General features: G+C 46.8%; 1 protein-coding gene across 6 annotated transcripts in view; it reads left to right on the top strand.

The window, feature by feature from the left end:
- TOPBP1 (DNA topoisomerase II binding protein 1) overlaps window positions 1-22,500 on the top strand; it is a 252,201-nt gene that overhangs the window by 67,476 nt on the left and 162,225 nt on the right. For all 6 annotated transcript variants that reach the window (XR_015055948.1, XM_085872708.1, XM_085872711.1 and 3 more), the window contains exons 9-10: window positions 1,383-1,543; window positions 21,836-21,999. Coding sequence is in view for 5 of the 6 variants with exons in the window: in XM_085872708.1 (XP_085728834.1) it covers window positions 1,383-1,543; window positions 21,836-21,999 (325 nt within the window). In the remaining variant the exon portion in view is untranslated. The remainder of the gene's footprint in view (window positions 1-1,382; window positions 1,544-21,835; window positions 22,000-22,500) is intronic.

The following is a 22,500-nucleotide window of genomic DNA, read 5'->3' as shown; positions in this document are numbered from 1 at the left end:
CGCCCAGCCATGGCACAAAAAAGAGTTGGCAAGACAGCTTTGCATCTGATTCGCAGATCATTGGGATCAAAAATTCAGACTCTATGGTGTAATGGTTCGAGCATCCACTCTGAGTCTGGGAGGTCGTGAGCTCGAACTCTGACTGAGTCATACCAAAGACTTTTCGAAATGGTTTGTGCTGCTTCATTCATGTACTAACTGAATTACGAGAATTGTTGAACAGCGTCCTCGCCAAAATTAATGCACCGCTAACTGAGCTGGTAGAAATGGCAACTACCTCTGCCCATGTTCGGTCTTTCTTCTGTATTCGGTCTTGTGAGGAGACCTCACAAGGTCCAGTCGTTTTTGTGACATTGCCCAAGCAGCAACCTCACCATTCCTGTTCATTTGTCCAGATCATTGACTGAGTGATTGGGTTTTTGAGCACCCAATGATTCTTGCAGAATGGTGCAACTTCCCAAACTACAGCTTGGTTTGTTTGTTTGACTGCTACACAGATGTTTTATTATAAATAATTAATCTTGTGTACTCTTCCCAATCATTGGGAGAACTGCATCAAATCAAATTATAAACCATACTCTAGATTACTTTAGTCCTATACAACATTTCTTTTTTTGAAAAGTACTAAGAGTGTCCACCCTCCAGGCGATTTTGTTCCAAGCCTGCAACACGTTCTTCTGACACATCCCCCTTTATTTGGATGGTATATAAGCAACACACCACTGCCTCGATTGCTCCAGAAAAATAAAAAACCCGGGTTATGTACATGAAGCAAAAACATGCGTACTGCTTATGTGCATACATATTGCATCATGGTTGTAAAGCTTGGATAATTCCAATTGCACCCTTCCCCTCCCCCAAAGAAAGAAAATGCCAAGATGGGTGAAAAAAAATACATTTTTCAAAACTTGGTGGAATCAAACGAAACTTGCACAGGCACAACTTCAGGGCACCCTTGTGAATTCCTGAAGTTTCAGCTTCCTCGGTCAAATCCACTTGGAGGAGTAGATGAAAACACATACACAGATATGCCAACGCTCCATTATATGGAGAAGATTTTGAAGCTTTTATATTGAAGCTGGTGGACTTCACAGTCTTTTAAAGTGCTTGATGTTCCTTATCTTTTCATTCTTGCAAAGTATTGAATGGAAAATAAATTTATAGTTCACGTAAAACTTTCCATTGGATGTTGCGTGCAGCCACAAAAATGCATATTTCTTTGTTCTTTTGTTTGTTTTACCTTGCTCATTTATGGTGGTCCAACAGCCAATAATGCTGCTCTCAGCTCACGTTCTCTGTGGACTTTTCTTCACAACGCTTTTACTATCGTCAATTTATTGGTACATTTATTTGATTCCTTTGTTGTTTTGTTATTGCTACAGCGTCCGTCCTCTCCAATGTGAGCAACATTGCCAACATGACACTTGAACATGTAAATTGCACGAGCAGAACAGCAGGGAACAGAGTCTCACCCCTGATTGAACTGGATCAGCTTGATCTTGGTCGTGGCTACGTCCATGAGAGCTTGCTGGATGGTTGCAAGGTTAGATTTTTTATTTTTTCCCTTCCTCTGGCTTTAGGGTGTGAAGTGTTGAAACTGGTTGGCCCAGAAAATGATCTAGTTTTATTTTATTTTGAATAGGCAATTAGGCAATGATTGCACATGCATCGGATGTCACATCATGTGCCAGTAGAATCTTGTGGAAAAAAAAATTGTCCAAGGCATTTTTGTACATGGTGACCAGAACTCATTTATCAACAGTACAAAATAATAATACAGTGCTGCTATTGACTGAGACCAACATTGTGACTGGTGCATCAACTTTACTGCATTAAAAAAAAATGAGCACCCAATGATCCTTGCAGAATGGTACAAATTCCCACACTGTGAGAGTTGTCCTTGACTTTGTTGTCCTTGTCCTTCACCGAAAGCTGGCCATGCACTCAGGAAAATAAATAAATAATTGAATTGGCATTCACTGAACACTGGGTAACATACACTGACGTAAATATCAGTTGTTTTACATGCAAAATTCTCGTGCTTTGGTATCTTTTTCTGTTTGGTATTTCGGTTTGAAATCAAATTTTCAAACACACTGAACTTCGCAGCTTTTTGCATAATCATTCATTGAATTCTCTGATTACGTTGATTCAAGAGGAATCAACAATACAAAAATCCCTTGTTGATATGATGAGAATCAAATCTGATGTCAACAGCTTTTGTGAACCTCAGACAATTTGCGTGGGAAGTTACACTGTGTCCTTCCTTCGGATTGACAGGGCTTTATTCTTTACAAGCAGAGTACCCACCCGATGGGTGATATTGTTTCAAGAGAGCAACACGTTCTTCTGATGCATCCCTTTATTTGTTTGGTGTATGGGCAACAGAGGCTGCTACCTCGATCGCTCCCGAAAATAAAAATAACCCAGGTTATGTACATGAAGCAAAAACATGCGTACTGCTTATGTGCATATATAATACATCGTGGTTATACACCTGTGATCATTCCAATTGCACTGGGCCATGCACTAACACCCAGGCCTGCCGATATGTGCTGCTTTATGCAATGGCAGCACTTGATTTTATTGGGGGTGGTCAGGCCAGCTTTCCAGCCAATGGATGTAAAGCAGTGGGGTTGAGTCAAGGCTGCTGAATGTTGACCCATGTATAATATGTGAGATTTTCTCAGTCTAAAAAGGGTATAACTGAAAAATTGATGAAACGCCCTGAAACTCAAACTTGTTCTGTAACTTCTTATAACAAGGAAAAAAAGAAAAGACATAACATGTCAACCCCCGTTGTTTTAGTAATTTTGCTGGACGGAGTTAAAAGGCGAGCCCATATTTATGTACAACTAAAATGGCCACCAGTCTTCCAGTCGGCCATCTTTGATCAGATTGCAAAATAAAGTGCAATACATGTGTATGCCATCATGTTCTGTCCTTGTGCCAAGTTTGAACAAAATCGGACCACGCATGTCGGAGAAATGGTTGGGGACACACTTAAGAAACAAAATGGCCAACAGTCGGCCATCTTGGATCTGATCTCAAAAAAAACATGACGTGCATTTGGAAGTCATCATTCATTATCTGTTTGCCAAGTTTGAACAACATCAGAAAATGGATGTCTGAGAAATGGTTGAGGATGCATTCAACATGGAGTTGTTTTTTTTACAACTAAAATGGCTGCCAGTCAGCTGTCTTTGATCGCATCGTGAAACAAAATGACGTGCATATGTATACCATCATATGTTGTCTTTGTGCCAAGTACAAATAAAATCAATCAATACATGTCCGAGATATGGCTGCAGACGCACGTACGTACAGACGTGAAAATCGACACCAAATCCATAAGCCCCTGTTTCAGACTAAGTCCAACTGCTGATAAATCCATGTACCAAGTTTCAGTTTGGTATATTAAAAGGTATGGGTAAAAAGTCAGAAAAACCACAGGTAGGACAGACGGAGAGAAAATATATAGACCCTCTGGTTGGGTTTGGGGGGGGGGGGTGCTATGTTCACGGGTTTGTTGTGTTCGATAATGTTCATTAATATTCTGGAGAATTTGTGCAATAACGTTAACACTTTTGGGTTGTATTGCAATTGTTTTGCCGTGGTCACCATTGTTCTCAAAATAGGTCCTTTTTCTTTTTCCTTATTGTCTTCGTTTTATTTTGGTTCTTCTGCTATAAGACCTTCCTTCCCCTTCTTCCTTCTATTCCCGCTTTGAGGTCTCCACATAATTTCATGCTGCAGAACTGTGTGGATTTTAAGGGAAGTAAGTCATAATAAAGAAAAAGAAAAAGTTGGGAGGAGAAGAAAGTGGCATGCGTGACAGACAGACCGGTTTGTTTCGAACGGGGAACGAGGCCGGGTGGAGTCAGTGAAGGAGCTCCGTGGATTCTTTCCAAGGGAGGGTCAGTTGGAGGCCCTGTCTGTGTGTAGGGAACAGGTGTGGAGCTGGTGTGGAACAAGGCCTGCCGTGGCCTGGTGCACGTGGTATTGGAGGACAATATGAGACGAGGCTGAGGTGCGTACTAGAGTGTATGAGGTGCAGTGGAACACGAGAAGCAAGCGTGCCAGCATCAACTCCGCTTTATTGCACGACCAGAAGCACATTCCTGCCACCCCTAGCGGGCGAGGCATGATATACGAAAACCCAATTACGTGACACAGCACACTCCTCCCCTCACAAAATGACAAGTCAAATGATGAAAGGACAATCATAACATGACCACCTGAAACCCATCAACCCTCATAATCCTCCAAGTACCGCGGCCGCACCCTGACCCGCCTCGGACGGGCAGCGCCACCAGACAGTCCAGGCTCAGACGCCTCCCGGCTCGGTCGAGGTGACACCCTCGCCGGACTCGCGCCATCCGCAATAACAACCGCCCCCGGCCGAACAGCCTGCCCGACGTCCCCGGGTAGGACAGCATCAGGCGAAGACCCCCTGGGCGTCGGCACATCCGGCCCCGGCGATACAACGTCAGGTGCCGGCGACATTACAGGTGGGGGTCCCACATCGTTCGGCCCGGGGAGGTGTGGGGGGGGGGTGACGCTGAACAGCGATCATGCATTTGATCCACGTGCCGCTTCCACACATCCGCACCATCAGTCCGCATCATGCAATTCGCCGGCCCCAGTACCACAGAGACCACAGCCGGCACCCATTTGGAACCGTGGAAATAATCGCGCACCATTACCCGCTGTCCCACATCGAAGCCGCGCAGCCGCGTCGGACGTGACACTGCCCCACTCCCCGACCCTCCAGGTCGCAGCAAATCCAGTCTGGACCGTAATGCCTGTCCATAGAGACGAATGGCAGGTGAATCACCCGTGACAGGATGAACTGTGTTCCTGGAATGGAGCAAAAAGACATCGACCACCGTCTGCACAGGTGCACCCCCCCCTGCGCAAAGCCCGTTTCAACATCTTAACAAACGACTCAGCTTGCCCATTCGTCTCAGGATGATACGGTGCGGACCTTAGATGTCGAATACCATTTTGGCGCATAAACTCATCAAATACACCCGCGATGAACTGCGGACCATTATCAGAGACCAGGATCTCCGGTAACCCTTTATTAGCAAAGATCGTCCGCAGTTTCTCTACTGTAATGTTTGCTGATGTATGCTGCATTACTACAACCTCCAGCCATTTAGAGAATGCATCGATCACAATCAAAAACATTTTGCCATTAACCGGCCCGCAATATCTACATGGACCCTCTGCCAGGCTCTGTCTGGCGCAGGCCATAGTCCCGAAGCTCGACGCGGGTTATCAGCATCTGTTTGGCACGTGGCGCAACGCTTAACCAACTGCTCAATGTCTTTGTCCAACCCCGGCCACCACAACAGGCTACGAGCAAGACTCTTGGTCTTCACAATGCCAAGGTGACTGACATGCAGTTCTTCTAAACACCGCTGCCTGAACTTCGGTGGAATCACGTCCTCATCCCCCACATAACGCACCGTTGGACCAATGACAGCTCCGATGCGCGTGACGTGAACGGTTGAAATGCTGGTGTCGAAGGCAGATCACTCCAATTCCCCGTAGAAATCGCCTGGACGACACGGGCGAGCACCGGATCACGAGCCGATTCCACCGTGACCTGTCTGGCCATGACGGGCCCGCTTTGGACCTGGCCCAGCGCGAACACATCGACCAGGTCGGCCAACTCAGACGCAGCTGGACCCTCCGCAGACGGCAAGCGTGAGAGCCCGTCGCAGTTAGCATGCTTCTTAGTGCTTCGGAACTGAATATCATAATCGTAAGCACCAAGAAACAGACACCACCGCTGTATTCACGCGGCCGCTACCACCGGCACCCCGCGTTTGGGTCTCAGGATAAATTGAAGCGGTTTGTGATCCGTCTGCAAAGTGAAATGCCGCCCCAGCAGGTATTAATGAAACCTCCGCACACCCCAGACGTGGCTGAGAGCCTCGCGCTCGATCTGGGCATATCCCCGCTCTGCTGCGGACAGGGTCCGGGATGCAAAACAAACAGGCCGCTCGGAACCATCGTCCATCCTGTGGGAGAGCACTGCCCCGATGCCATATGCAGAGCTGTCGCATGCCAATAGGAGCGGACGCGCAGGCTCGTAGTGCACGAGGACCGTATCCTCTGTGAGCAGCCGCTTGACGCGGTCGAACGACGCCTGGTGTGCAGGCCCCCAAGCCCGGCGCTCGTCCTTCTTGAGCAACCGTGTTAACGGCGCAAGTTGTGAGCTGAGCCCTCGCACAAACCTTTGGTAATACTGGGCCATACCAATGAACGAGCGCAGCTGCGTCTTGTCGCGAGGTGGTGGCATGTGTTGAATCGCTTCCACCTTCCGAGGACCTTTCAACAGCCCCTCCGGCGTGATGATGTGCCCGAGGTATTCCAAGCGCTGCTTGAAGAACGCGCACTTGTCCCTGTTCAAGCGCAGGCCGCACGCTTCTAGCTTTGTCAGCACTTGGGCAATGTTAGCAAGATGCTCGTCCGCAGTTTTCCCCGCAATGAGCACATCGTCCAGGTAGGTCTGAGCGGGCAGGCCAATGCAAACCTGATCCATGGCTTTCTGCTACAAAGCTGGGGCCGAAGCAATCCCAAAACAGAGTCGGGTATATCGATAGAGTCCTTGACACATGTTGATTTAATTGTCAAAAGCTCGCTACTCCCGGGATCCATCGGCAGGTGAAAATATGCATCACGCAGATCAAGCTTCGTGAAGTATTGACTCCCTGCCAATCGCGCATATATTTCATCAATTGACGGCAGTGGATATTGTTCCACGCTGAGCCCCGGGTTAACCGTGGATTTGAAGTCCCCGCACAATCGGACGTCTCCATTCCGTTTCAGCACCGTGACAACCGGGGTGGCCCAATCCGAGCACGACACCCGTTCGATCACTCCACAGGCCTCCAGCCTATCCAGCTCACCCTTGACCTTGTCCCGCAGGGCATGCGGCACCGGACGTGGTTTACAAAACCGAGGAACCACCCCGTCCTTCAGGAAGAGTTTTGCCTCCATGTCCTTGAGTTTCCCAAGGTCGTCGCCAAACAAACCTTGATGTCTTTGAAGAATCTTCTCCAACTGATCCTCCCACCGGCTCGGCACGGGTTGCACAAGGTGAACTGCGGCCCAGTCTAGCCTGATGCGGGCCAGCCAATCTCGGCCGAGGAGAGACGGTCCCCTCCCCCGCACGACGTACACCCGAAGCGTGGCGACCTGGCCTTGGTATCGCACAGACACGTCTGCCATCCCGACTGGCGTTATCTTCTCGCGGGTGTACGTGAACAGCGTGAGGTTTGACCTGATAAGCTTCATGCCGTTGAGTCTACGCACGGTCTGTTTGCCGATGATCGACACAGCCGCTCCCGTATCGACCTGGAACGTGATCGGCGTTTTGTTCACCTCTACTTCCACCGTCATCGGGCGCGCCGCCACCGGGCCAATTGAAAACAGGCCCATCAACGGCTGCCGGTCCCGCCCCGGGTCGCCTCGCACATCGCCGTCCATGACCTTAACGGTGGCCGGCGCCCCACGGCACACACGCTTCAGATGACCCACCTTGTGACAATTCAAACACACGATGCCTTTATACGGGCACGCACGGCGCAGGTGTCGACCTCCGCATCCCAAACACGTCCGCGGGGCCAATTCGCCGCACGTGCGGCCGCGCGGCGACGTCCGACCCGCATCGAAGGTCGAGCGTGCGTCCTGGGGTGCTCGCGACCCCGCGTGGCCGGTGATGGCTCGAACATCCCCGCGAGTCTGCTCGACCGCTGTAGCCGTGCTGACCGCCGAGTCGAATATAATGGCTTCACCCATCAGCCGTAGAACCGCTGAAACCATCTTCGCATCTTGTAAACCAGCGATAAAACTATCCCTGAGCCGCGCTGGACGCTCCCCCGCCGTGAACTTGCAGGCCACGGAAGAACGCTTAATCCGCGCCACGAAATCAGCGATGCGTTCCTCTGCCCCTTTCGAGAGGCGATGGAACTGGTATCGAGCGAGCTATAATGACTTCTCCGGCGCCATGTGTGCTTTCATCTTCTGCACAATGTCCCGAAACGACAGCCCGTTATCACGGAGCTTGTCCGGCGCCACCAAATCTCGCAGTAGTCGATAATGCTCCGCCGAAAGTGAAGCGAGCAAGATCGACTTCTGTTTGCTCTCGTCGACCACATAATTCGCGATAGCATTCCAATTGTTCTGAAAACAATCCGAAGTCGCCTCCGACGAAAACGGGCACACGTCCGTTTTCAACCATCCTCGTCAGCCAACTAGAGTGTACGAGGTGCAGTGGAACACGAGAAGCAAGCGTGCCAGCATCAACTCCGCTTTATTGCGCGACCAGAAGCACTTTCCTGCCACCCCTTGCGGGCGAGGCATGATATACGAAAACCCAATCACGTGACGCAGCACACGTACGGCCAGTGTGAATCGTCTTGGTGAACCGGAGGCAAGATGCTGTGGCCTGCTGTTGGAGGAGTTGCGCAGATCGATTGGGGTTGTGGAGGTTTAGGGACGCGCCCCACGTAGGGGGGAAGGTGGTGAGGTGCCATCCTTTGGGGTCGGCAGTTGAGCCTGAGATGAGACCGCGTTGAGACATCCAAAAAAGGGCTCAAATTCTGTTCTCTCTCCTCACACCATCTTTCTTTTTCCCTTTTATTTTAATACATTTGTCGGGGGGGGGGGGTCTGAATGTTGTGCCTGTCTTGTCTTGGCACCTGTCTGTCCTTTAATTATTTAATTGTTACCACTGCACATCTGCGAAATTTCTTATCAATATGATTTATCCATTGCTTGGTGGTATTCCCTGTGTTTTCTTTATCCTGAGTAAAGGATTTGCATTCATTCCACTGTTTTGAATTTGCATTGCATGATGATTTGCATATATTTGCATATGATACTGTTTGTTGAAGAGGTGGGGGTGTAAATTTGCATCAGCATTTGGATGGTAACTTGGCTCGGTCACATCTGACTGCTTACACGGCGTGACAGCACACGGGGAATGTATTGGTCTCCTGAGCACGTCAGTTAGGACCTCCGGAGCAATCGGCTGTACCCCGAGCCCTCTACCCAAGGGCTCGGTCGTAACGGAGGATGGGGAGGATTTCCCTGGCTCTGGTTTTTATATCCTTGGCACTGCACTTGAAATTGCCATCCCTAGAGGGGATAATGCAAATGATGTGCAGGTTTAGATATTTCCAAATTAGTTTATCAGTTATTTTTTGAACACATTTCTTTTGCAGGTTTAAATATCAAAATTCCTTATTGATGAATACCTATACAATGAACGAAGTAGGTTTCATGCACATATTCTATCTATTATGCCTGGTGTTGGCTTAATGGTGAGGGTGGTGGGCTTGGGATCCGTGGATCCTGAGTTCAAATCCTGCTGAGCTGTTGAATTAATACCAGTTTTGGTTGACTCTGCCTGCCATACTTCCGAGGTCGGCAAAATGAGTGCCAGCATGCTGGTATCCTGTGTCGGAGTGGCCACCTGTCCAGGATTGTGCCCAATAGCCAAGGAGACTGCTTTGGGAGCACCAACGCTCTGCACAGAGTATGGTCCCGATGGATGGATGGATGGATGGATGGATGAATGGGAACTGACGTTACAGCCACTCTCTCCAGGTTCAGGCGAAACAGTTCTTTCCCATAACCAAGTTTTCCGTTCTGCTTGAGCAAAGCATTGGCAAAGGCCTTCCATGAGGTATTGGTGTATATAATTTAGAAAGGGAAAGGAGACGAAAGGCCATCACTTTACAGGTGACGTCAACCAGTCCCTGTCCGCCTTCAGCAGTTGACAAGCTGAGAACACTAGACCGGGCCAGTGTTTTCCTTCCCAGAAAAAACTAACAAAAATGCTTTGAATCTTTTTTACAACACCGAAAGGGGGTTGTAGCACCATGAACCTATGCCATAGCATCAATGCGGCTAAATTGTTAGTTGCAATCCTTCTACCGCGATATGAAAGTTGCCTGAACAGGCCCTTCCATTTAGAGAGTCGCTGCTCAATTTTGAAGACCAAGGAATCCCAGTTTTGTAAAGTATAATTCTGAGTACCAAGAAAAACAACGAAATAGTAAATACTATCAAAAGCCCATTCAAGGTCTCTTGGCAGGGTTGGAGGCAAAACATTATGTGGACCCAAGTAAAGGGCCTTGCTTTTTTTTTCAATTGATTTTGGTGGAACTTGCCAGACAATATATTTTAGTTAACTGCACTAAGGCAGAGACATTGTTGTCTGAACAAACAACTGCACACAGATCATCTGCATAAGAAATAGCTTTCACAGGATTGGATGAGGAAGGAAACCACAAAGCTGCGCTCGCAAAGAAATGAGCAAAGGTTCAATGGAAAGAGAGTGTAAGGAAGCGGATATGGAACACCCTTGCTGAATACCTCTGCTCACTGCGAAAGGCTGGCACAGTATATTATTAACTTTAAGAAGGCTATAAGTGTATACATTAAACAAACATAAGAAATAAACAGGTCTCCAAGCCCAAAACCCCGTAACCCATAGAAAACGTACCGGTGGTCGATAGTGTCGAAAGCTTTTTGTTGATCTAAAAAAAAAACTCCAGCATTCCTCTGTTCAATGTCACAAATATCTATGATGTCAAGCACGATGAAAATATTGTGTATCATTCTCTCAGGGATGCAATAGGATTGATGTGGATGTATGACTTCTTCGATAATGCATCCAAGGCGATTGGCAAGAGCCTTGGAAAATATTTTATAGTCCGTGCATAGCAAGGAGATTGGATTCCAGTTTTCTACCCGCTTTAGGTCTCCCTTCTTTGGTATTATGGCAAGTACTGCCCTACGGTAGCTGAGTGGCAGTTGGTTGGATTGTAAACTGTCAGAAAATATTTCAAAAAGTTCCATTCTGAAGAGGTCCCAGAAAGCTTTGTAGAACTCCACAGGGAGTCCGTTTAGGCCAGAGGCTCTGCCGGTTGGCGAGGTTTGCATTGCAGCAAAGAGTTAATTTGCAGTTATTTCTTTGTCCAGCTGTTGATGTGTAGAAACTGACAAGGTGGGCAAAGATGCAGTCGAAGAATTTATCATTTTGTCATCAATGTCTTTCATGCAATATAGATCAGAAAAGTAATCTTTCACAAAGGTTCTAATGCCTTTCTGATCCTTCATCATGCTACCTTGTGCCGTCCATAGCAAATTTAGCTGTTGGCTACCCTAAGAAGAGTGTTCCAATCTAAATATAAAGCTTTAGGGCACGTCGAGATGATGCAAGCCTATTGAGGATAGCTTTCTTCTTGGCTCATTAAAGATTTGTTTCCATTATATTGGAAGGTGACAGACTACTTTGCAAAGTTAAAATTTATTTTTCAATGATACTTTTCAAGATAGATTCATCTTTTGTACAGAAAGATCTATACTGCTAACAAAAAGTTTTGATTTGTGTCTTATTATTGTCCCACCATTGGCTAAGGGAAGAGAAAGAAGGTTTCAACAAAAGTCGTGTCCCAGAAGGCCTGAAAAGTTTCAAGGAAAACTTGTTCCTGTAGAAGGCCCACATTAAAAATCCAATGTGCAGCCTCAAAATTCCATATAGGAGAAAGAAGAGAAAAGTTGACCATGTGATGATCGGAAAAACCAACCAATAAAATTTGTATATTCCCCATCATGTTAAGAAAGTTACTATTTACATAAACACGATCTAGCCTAGCAAAAGAAAGTCGACTGTTCAGATAGCAACACCATGTATATTGTCGTACAAGGGGGTTATGAAGTCTCCACGTATCAACGAAAGAAAATTTGGTTAAAATTCTTGCCAGTGGGATGGTACTAAGCTGAGTGAGGTTCTTCACCGTTCCAATCCATGGCATAGTTCAGAGTACAATTGAAGTCCCCACACAAACAAACAAGACTATTAAAATCTGCGTGAGTGAGTGATGTTTTCAACTGTGTGAAGAAGGTGATTCTGTCAGTGCTGTCACTGGGTGAGTAAATATTGAAAAGAGTGTGCTTATAACTGTTGTCGGTGAAAGACACAGAAATTAGGTGTCCCTTAATTATGTCTTCAAAAATGATGTCATTTGGAAGAAAAGAAGATCGCAAAAATGTAGCTACTCCAGCTCTAGGGCAAGCCAAACTGCTAAAGAACCATTCACCGTTCATCAATATTCGCCGTTGGCTTTCACAAGGAGGACTACATCTCGTTTCTTGTAAAAACAAGATGTCAATATGCTTTTCCTCCTCGAGGAGTTTAACTTAGGTCTTATGTAATGGGGATCTTCCCCAAATTGATATTCAGGGTAGCTATAGAAAAGGCCATGATGCGAGGGGGGAAAAACGAAGAGGTTATGCAGCAAAAGATTGATCTACTTGCAGCTCTTCCTTCGCTTTAAGAATGTGCTTTTTAAGGTGGTGCGTTTCCCATTCCCCAACTCCGGGTTCCCTGGATTTTGCGACGAGGTATTTCACAGAGGTTATGAAGATTTTTAGATGTGGGAAAAAAATCTTTCACTTTTACTCGCTTTTTCTGAAAAGTGTCTGAGGATTTTAGAATTTTTGCGGGTGTGATGGTCGGCTCACCCTCCACCTCATGGGACAACAGGGAATCGTTCCAGGCCTCAATGTTGACGCTAGAAGTGAGTGAGGAGACCCCATAGAGTCGTAATCTAATTGGCCTGGGTCAATTTCACTTTCTATGGGGAAGGCAGGCATTGGTGCAGCAGGTGCTGCATGTGAATGTCTGCGGTGGACTGAAGCGTCTGCATAGCGGATGCTAATGCCACAGGGGTTGCGAAATTTACTTCTTCATTACCCACTATGGTCATGTCACACTCTCACAGTACATGAGGCGTTTTAATGACAGGAACTGTACATTCCATCTCCGTACAGTCTGACACCATGTGGGACAACCTCCTCAGGCACCTCACACCTCACGGAGACAGATGCTAAAATTGACTCATTGTTGACTACTGCAGTGAAAGGAGCTGCAGGGTCATCATTATCATTGCAATCAGCTTTCTCCTCATAATGAACTGCTTCTTCCTCATCATTAGGAGTTGGAGCAGCGAATCTATTATGCAAAGTTACGTCGGTCACTCAAGGAGCCACCTCCGTGTGGGGTCCATTGTGATTACCGGACAACACAATCTTTTTCAATTCGTTTATAATTGCTTCATTATTAACGTTCGGACGTTTGTGTTTTTTTTTCTAGCAGTTACAGTAGTGAAACCTCCGTCATCCATGGAGGATTCTCTCACTGCTGCTGTCGATAACTAAGGATGGTTGTCCAAACTATTAACAGGTTCTGCCTGTTTGGGCGTGCGTGTGGTCACAGGGATAATTATCTTCGTAGATGCACCTTTTAAGATGCAAATTAAGCAAGATGCAAATGAAGCACGCTGTTGTTTCGGTCAACACATATTATTACGAATCTGGAAGCCATTTGCACACAGACAGACAGCAGTCCCTAAGCTTAGTTATTTCGATAAGTATGTGTTTATAGTCAGGGTCCCGTTCCTTCTGTCTAATGGGAATTTTGTGTGTGTGCTGTGAGTTATTTTATAGTCGGGTTTTATACATCTACAACAACAACAACACCACCGTCCCTCACTCAACCCGGTCGCCATTGCCCACGTGTTTTTGGCTGAAGGCGTGGGCGGAGCCTCCATCGCCTCAGATCGAGGCTCCGCCCCGAGGAGGGGTATATAGCGTTTCCTCCAGCCAATGAGTGAAGGGCGAGCATCGCATGCACACCCCAGCCAATGGGAGGCCAGCGTGCCGAAAGCTACTACGGAGCCTCTTCGGGGGGCGGGCCTCCGAGACGCCTCGACACACCCCCCGAGATGCCTCGTCCAATCAGGAGGCTGACAACCTCAGGGGCGGCCCAGCCAGATGGGATGTTCGCCCCTTGTCCAATCCGAAGGCGAGTACCTGAGAGCGTTTCTCTCAACACGCGGGGAGGATAAGAGTAGGTGGCGAGCCATCGAGAAGAAGGTTCGCCCCGTCGTCGAAAAGAGGAGAAAAAGAGGAAGCCTCATCTTGCCTGCTGGCGTCTGGTCTGGTCCGTTCCCATGCTGGTTGGCGTCCGTGGCGTCATTCCTGATCCCTGGTGCTTGGTGCTGCGTTGTTGGCGGCGGGTTTGAGTCCCGCCACCGGACAAGCTCGACCAGACCGCACGAGGCAGACAGGTGCAAAAAAGACCATTGAAGTCCGTGTGTGTGTGTGTGTGTGTGTGTGTGTGTGTGTGTGTGTGTGTGTGTGTGTGTGTGTGTGTGTCCGTGGGACCCGTCTTTAAGTAGGATTGTTAGTGCTTTTGCTCATTGTACATTGCCTGCCTGATATTCGTGATTAAGTCTGCAGTCTTATTATTGTAAATAAATATCTGTTAAATGTTCCAGTTCGTTGCTTGTCGTTTCTACCATTGGCCCAGCACGATGCGTATTGAGAATTAGTGAGGCTGTTTGTGCCGGTAAGTTGTCGTTGGGTCCGGCGCGGCTTTGGTAACTTCCGCTCGGTTACGCCGGATCTGAGTTCGTGATAGCAACTCGGTTCGGACAAAGTCGGCCGAGGGTGTGGTTTCCCCGGTAGCTGGACGGCGTGAGTACTAAGGTAAATTGGAATAGACAAGTGGACCCTACCTCACGCCGTCAAAATATTAGTGACCATGGTCCTTCAAGTGACCCGTCGACTCCGGAGTGATCCGGGGTGACGACCTTTCAATTCCGGTGTTCAGTGGGAGACTGCTCTACTGCTCAACCTAGTAGTCGTTTATCGCCACCGAACTCTGGCCCACAACAATATTTGATAATTTTGTCCATTAACCGAGAGCATTATGGTTGCGTTAAGCGTCTGAGCATTACTTTTAAGAATGATATGACAATGACGCTGGAAGGTCGTGATGTGTCAGAGCAAGGCGTCTGCTTGCTTGAAGCCGCAGCGGAATTATGCGTATCCATGACACGACTGTGCCGAAACTGCTAAGAGCAGAGACAATCGGCTCACTTTTTATAAAAGGTGGTAAATTTGACAAGACGATTCGAACCGCCGGGGTGTCAGTTGGACTAACACTGATATAAATGTCCTATGGCAAGGACAGACCGTGTTCAACTGCCTCATTAATGAGGTGTTCCTCCGATACAAAAACCACAATTCTGTGGCTCATCTTCGAGGCGGCCAGAATATTATCCAGGCCTACAAGCTCACCTAGACTTGTCAGCACGTCCTCGACGTTGATTCTGTTGGGCGGGTAAGCAATGAGTCCGTGCTTACGAGACAATGACTCAAACCTGCTTTCTTCAACCAAACATTTGCCAAAGCTAAAAATAAACTAAACCAAGGAAACGATTTAATAAACTAACAAGAAAACATGTCGCGAGCAAAGCCTGTGGGCGAAGGTAAAATAAAAATTAATAGATATGGTAAAGCCGATAACAGACTATGTTGAAAAACACGGCAAGCCGAGTGCAGGCCCAAAAACACACGAAGTTCTTTCGGCCAAGCACAAAAGACTCTCTCTCTCTCTCTCTCTCTCTCTCTCTCTCTCTCTCTCTCTCTCTCTCTCTCTCTCTCTCTCCCTCTCTCCCTCTCTCCCTCTCTCCGTCTCTCCGTCTCTCCGTCTCTCCGTCTCTCCGTCTCTCTCCGTCTCTCTCCGTCTCTCTCCGTCTCTCTCCGTCTCTCTCCGTCTCTCTCCGTCTCTCTCCGTCTCTCTCCGTCTCTCTCCGTCTCTCTCCGTCTCTCTCCGTCTCTCTCCGTCTCTCTCCGTCTCTCTCCGTCTCTCTCCGTCTCTCTCCGTCTCTCTCCCTGTCTCTCTCTCTGTCTCTCTCTGTCTCTCTCTGTCTCTCTCTGTCTCTCTCTGTCTCTCTCTCTCTCTCTCTCTCTCTCTCTGTCTCTCTCTCCGTCTCCGTCTCTCTCTCCGTCTCTCTCTCCGTCTCTCTCTCCGTCTCTCTCTCTCTCTCTCTCTCTCTCTCTCTCTCTCTCTCTCTCTCTTTTCCTCCCATGAAACACATACAAGGACACAAAGGAAGCGTAAAGGGGATAGGAAAACACTAACATGACAGTACTCACAGCTCCACACACAGCCGCCATCAGAGAGAGAGAGAGAGAGAGAGACATGGAGATGGATGGTGAGTGCAGAGGTGGAGGGGAAAGGAGAGAGGGGGAGAGTGCAGAGGTGGAGGGGAAACAAGAGAGGAGGGAGCCATGACTGTGGAGCATCAATTACGATTCATACTGTATCATCAAAATTATTCTACATAGAATCTCGCTCGGGGTGGCAGGATGCGGACCACTCGCTCGGGGTGGTGGGTCGCAAACCACTTACCCGGGGTGGTGGGGTGCGGACCACTCGCCTGGGGTGGCGGGGCACGGACCACTCACCCGGGGCGGCGGGGGGGGGGGGCGGACCACTCGATCGGGGTGGTGGGGGGGGCGGACCACTCACTCGAGGCGGCAGGGCATGGACCACCCGCTCGGGGTGGCGTGGTGCGGACCACTCGCTCGGAGCTGCAAAAGCATCCGCAGTGAATGAACTATTTGCTCAGAATGACGTAGCGCAACACCGCTATCGACTATATTTACCAAATTTCTTGTGGAGTGCTCGCAAAGTGGCTTAAGTACTCAAGTAAGCACTCTAATTAAATGGTTGATGAGGAATGGCTGGCCAGGCTGTGGCTACATACCATATAGAATCCCTTAACTTTAAAGCCGTCTTCACCATGCAAGCAGCAGTTAATGAAATAAAATGAATTTGTTCAAATAATGACTTCATCCACAAAAGAGTTGCTCCTTAACCCTTTAAACCCTGGTGGCCATTTTACCGGCTGCTATTCAAAACTCTATGTATCCTAGCAGCCGTTTTACCGGCCACTATTCAAATCTCCATGTACCCGAGTGGCCAAATTTTTCTCCTGTGAGCCCAGGGTGGAAGAGCTGAAAGTCCATGGAGCTCAGGGTTCAAAGGGTTAATGTAGAACAACCCTGGAGACATCGCGAAGTTTAATTTACATTGCCCATAATCCGCCATGTTGCCTGCTCCTCTGCGCACGCTTCACATGGTAAATCGCTCCCGGTCCGTGCAAACATTTTCACTTTTATTTTAAAATGTCCTTTTTTCACCAGATTTGCTTTAATTCCCTGTAGAGCACCTCGTGAAACCTCTGAAAATATCGACACAGATCTGGCAGACGCTATGGATAAGCAGTCCCTCTGGGGGACAGGGTGTGAGGTCTTGCAGTGAATGCATTAAATCATATACGTAGCTCAATGAAGCTGGATAATTTTGTCACGTTCCTAATTTTTTTTGTTCACTTAATATAATTCTCCAAAGAGTAGAAAAAAATCAGTTTAATGCTTTGGAAATTTCACATTTGTGTATGGAGAAGGCCGGAACATACCCTTGCTTGCTTAAAGTAAATAGGTATATCGGCTTCGTTATAAGACTCGTTATTTCTTTAAATTATCAGATTTCACTCCAGATTTTGACACTGATTTAGTATGGAAGGGATTTAGGGGAAGGGATGGGTGTGAGGAGGGTGGGGAAGGAATGGGTGTGAGGAGGGTGGGGTGGGAGTCTGGAGAGAGGAGAACGGGCGAGGTGGGAGAAGGGTCGGGAGGAGAGAGGAGAACGGGCGAGGTGGGAGAAGGGTCGGGAGGAGGGAGAGGAAGGGGCGGGAGGAGGGAGGGCAAGGGTCAGGAGGAGGGAGGGAAGGGTCGGGAGGTGGGAGTGGAAGTGGTGGGAGGAGGGAGTGGAAGGGGTGGGAGCAGGGAGTGGAAGGATTGGGAGGATGGATTGGAAGGGGTGGGAGCAGGGGCCTGGCATTGCAAGGCAATGCCAGGTCCCTCTGCTATTAGCGATATATTTTAATTGTAATGTGACTTTTCAGTTTTATGTTGCCATTGTTATGTGCAGCTTGCAAGTTGTAAAAGTCAGAAATAACCAAACCTATAAAGTCTGTCAATTTTATCCCTCCATTGGAAATTTTACAAATCTCACCCTGGGTGGGGGACCAATAACTAACTGCACCCCCCCCCCAATTCCACATAAATGTAACAGTACTACTGGGGAAATTTTTATTACATGTCTCTGTTAGCATTTCTGCTAAACGAACTGCTTTTGCAACATTCCAAGGTAACAGGGTCTGCATTAGTTGTCAGAGGTTACAAATACAGAGCACATGTCTTACTATTGGTTCACAAGTCAGTAAGTGACCACTATATTCGTTATGGGTGTGTGTCTGTCTGTCTGTCCCGAGCATAGCTCCGTGGGTTTTGATCCGATCTTGATAAAATTAGGGTGCGAGGTTTGTATCATGATCTAGTTGTGTTTTCCGGAGAATGGGCTTGCTGCGCCCATTATGGGCGGAGTCACGCCCAAAAAACATGTTTTTAGGGGGTAGCCGTTTTCAAGTTAAATCTTCTCTGAGGGGGTTTGTCGAATCTGGCAGGGGGTTTCGGAATTTGGTTAGCCCAATAGCACCAGCTCGATTTTTCATTTTCATCCCAAGGTCAAGGTCACAAGGCCATGAACTTAGAAAATGTAAAAAAAATCAATACATTGGGCATGGAGCTCCTAGGGTTTTCAACTGTTTTGAATGAAAGTTGGTATGCAAGTAGTGCTCTTCGAGTACTACAACTTTCATCATTTACGTTTTTCCCGATTCCTGCCAGTTTGCCTGTGGCGTCCCCTCGAAGGTCAAAAAATAAAAAGGCGAACCGTGTACATTGTTCATGAACCATAGCCGTCTCCAGACTTGTTCATTTCTAGAATTGTTTTCGGAAAAGGAATGACAAAGCTTAAAAAATATATTTGATAAACATTACCTATATTACATTGGTGCTGTCCCATAATCAGATTTGAGAATATCAATCGGGCAGTTACGGAGGTATCAGTTCCCATCTTGTGAGACCTTGTTCTTCGCATGTTGGGACATGGATGTACTATATATTAAATCATTCAACACACCACCTGTTCGTGAACTTTTTTCCACCAAACGACCTAAGATTGTGTTCCACAGAACTGTTAACAATTGCAGTAGGGGCGTTCCATGTCAAGTGTACACATTTTTCAGCGAAATTTTGACACATCGTCTCAGATTTCACTCTTTTTTTTGTGCAAGTGTTTAAATCCATGGTAAAACATTATGTGTCAATTTTCAGACCTGGGGGCCCATCGGGCCCCATTTTAGACCCCCCCCCCCAATTTGGGTGCTCCCGGTTGACCCACAATCTTCCAGTGGCCATATCACAGGTTGTAGTGGTCCGATTTGGCTGATCTTGGTATCAAAATGCTCGTAAAAGCGAGATCTTTCGAATCGCGAAAAGTAAAATCACTCCGAAACAGTAATTCAAAAAGTTATAGTTTGGGGCGCCCTTTGACCTTGGGCCCCCGCCCCCCCCTCCCCAGCCAAACCGATGATCCCGATTTTTTTTGTGTGAGAATACCCCTTCATATACTCCAACACCTCAGCATAAATGAAAATGGGATCTCAATGGGTTCAAGTGTGATGATGGTTTTATTGTTCGAGGTCCACATACCACTAATTCTTGATTCGACATTGGGCGACGTTTGCCTTCATCGTTCCAATGACGTCACCTGCTGGGAGACAACTTTATGTCTGAAATTGACAATCATCATCTCTGGACTAATATATTAGTGGGGCAACTTAGCATAACAATTGTGCATTTTGTGAGGAAAGCACCAAATTTGGCACACTCGTCACCTATCATATTATGAACATATTTGGATATTTGGCCATCTCAAAATTTTCGATGGCAGTGGAAAATGGCTGCCACAGCCATCAGCGGCTGAATTTGAGATGGGCCAATATCCAAATCTGTTCATCATAGGATAGGCTACCAGTGTGCCAAATTTGGTGCTTTCCTCACAAAATGTACAATTGTTATGCTATATTTAGCTAAGTTTCCCATATATATATATATATATATATATATATATATATATATATATATATATATATATATATATATATATATATATATATATATATATATATATATATACATCTTCTTCTTTCGGCTGCTCCCATTAGGGGTCGCCACAGCGGATCATCCATTATTATCCGCATACTGATTTGGCACAGGTTTTACGCCGGATTCCCTTCCTGACACAATCCTGGTCACCTCTTACGACACAGGGATATGGATTGGGTTTCGCCATGATTCCGGGCTGCCCTACATCCTCTCATAGCCCAGCGCAGAGTGCCCGTCCTCAAGCGATCCTCCAACGCAAACCTCCGAGTAACCGGATTACAGGCGCACGCCACTACACCCGGTGTGTGTGTGTGTGTGTGTGTGTGTGTGTGTGTGTGTGTGTGTGTGTGTGTGTGTGTGTGTGTGTGTGTGTGTGTGTGTGTGTGTGTGTGTGTGTGTGTGTATATATATGTATATATATATATATATATATATATATATATATATATATATATATATATATACATATATATGCCTGGTGTTGGCGCAGTGGTTAGGGCAGCGGCTTGGGATCCAAAAGGTCCTGAGTTCAAGCCCCATTGGGCCACTGAATTAATACACCAGGGGGTTGACTCAGCCTGTCATCCTTCCGAGGTCGGCGAAATGAGTACCAGTATACTGGGCCGGTGTATACCCCGGTTAATATAGGTGTACCATATCCCTGTGTCGTAAGAGGCGACCAGGGTTGTGTCAGGAAGGGCATCCGGCGTAAAACATGTGCCAAATCACTATGCGGATCATACGGATGATCCGCTGTGGTGACCCCAATCGGGAGCAGCCGAAAGAAGAAGAAGAAGAAGAAGAAGAAGATGTATATATATGTATATATATATATATATATATATATATATATATATATATATATATATATATATATATATATATATATATATATATATATATATATATATATATATATATATATATATATATATCATTATCATTGCCAAGGTTGGCAAAAAATCTTGACTATAATATGCCAGGAAAAATTCTTACTCGTACTAGTATCGCTTCCAGTTCCTGCATGTGCATGTGGAAAATTTATGTACAATATACTGATATAGTGTATTGGAAATCTTTTGTTCAAATATTGTGCTATGCATTATGGCGTATTGTGTGTCCAGCACCCAAGTTCCCGAACAATAAAACCATCATCACACTTGAACCCATTGAGATCCCATTTTCATTTATGCTGAAGCGTTGGAGTCTATAAAGGGATATTCTCACACAAAAAATCGGGACCATCGGTTTGGCTGGGGAGTGGGGGCCCAAGGTCAAAGGGCGCCACAAAATATAACTTTTTGAATTACTGTTTCAGAGTGATTTTACTTGACGTGATTCGAAAGATCTCGCTTTTACGAGCATTTTGATACCAAGATCAGCCAAATCGGACCACTACAACCTGTGATATGGCCTCTGGAAGTTTGTGGGGCAGCTGGGGGTGCCCAAATTTGGGGGCCCCTAAAATGGGCCCACAGGTCTAAAATTTGGTATTTTGAGTTTTTTCATCCAACTGAATAAATGACCAACATATGCGGAGAAAATGAGGTATTAGTGTCGGGAGGATGTGTACACTTGACATGGAATGTCCCAGTATTGGAAATGTGATCTACAGCGCGACTAATTCTGAAGCTTTTTGTGGCCCTTTTTTTAAAAAATGGGATTTTTAGTTGTGTTGTGTGCACTGAATTTTAAGTCCGTTTACCTTTTGTCTTATCTTCATCAGATAATGCATTAATGAGTGGAAAACTAAAATTGGAGCTCACAAAGGGCCCCAGCATTGCTTGCAAAAGGAATGTATTGATTTGTCATCTCACCTTTCTTAAAGGTAATGGTGCTGTTTTTTTCTTTCATCAACTTATTTATTTGCCTTCAGATATTCCTGGCGGGTGTTGGTGGACAACGGCTGGAGCAATTGCGTAGGCTGGTAAATACCTGTGGTGGCATCCGCTTCAACCATTTCAGTGACGATGTCACACATGTTGTTGCTGTCAACTTGGACGCTGAGTTGGCTCAAGTCTTCATGAAGGTCAGCAGCAGGTAGGATGCAAATGTCATCGGTATGATGGAAAACAAAACATTGCTATATAATGAATTCAACATTCTACTGCTGCTTTGGTTTGGCCCCAATTCATCCCACCTTTATGTGCGGTTGGCCAAATGAGTTTTTATTTTCCCCACGCCTCTATCCAGAGCTCTCTCTCTCTCTCTCTCTCTCTCTCTCTCTCCTCTCTCTCTCTCTCCCTCTCTCCCTCTCTCCCTCTCTCCCTCTCTCCCTCTCTCCCTCTCTCCCTCTCTCCCTCTCTCCCTCTCTCCCTCTCTCCCTCTCTCCCTCTCTGTCCGTCTCTCTTTCTCTCTCTGTCCGTCTCTCTTTCTCTCTCTGTCCGTCTCTCTTTCTCTCTCTGTCCGTCTCTCTTTCTCTCTCTGTCCGTCTCTCTTTCTCTCTCTGTCCGTCTCTCTTTCTCTCTCTGTCCGTCTCTCTTTCTCTCTCTGTCCGTCTCTCTTTCTCTCTCTGTCCGTCTCTCTTTCTCTCTCTGTCCG

Source organism: Eptatretus burgeri, chromosome 3, assembly GCF_056783735.1.
Source record: "Eptatretus burgeri isolate ZD-2024b chromosome 3, Ebu_testis_v1, whole genome shotgun sequence".
Lineage (NCBI taxonomy): Eukaryota > Metazoa > Chordata > Myxini > Myxiniformes > Myxinidae > Eptatretus > Eptatretus burgeri.
Note: the sequence above shows the minus strand (reverse complement) of the source record. Positions and strands in the feature narration are given on the sequence as shown.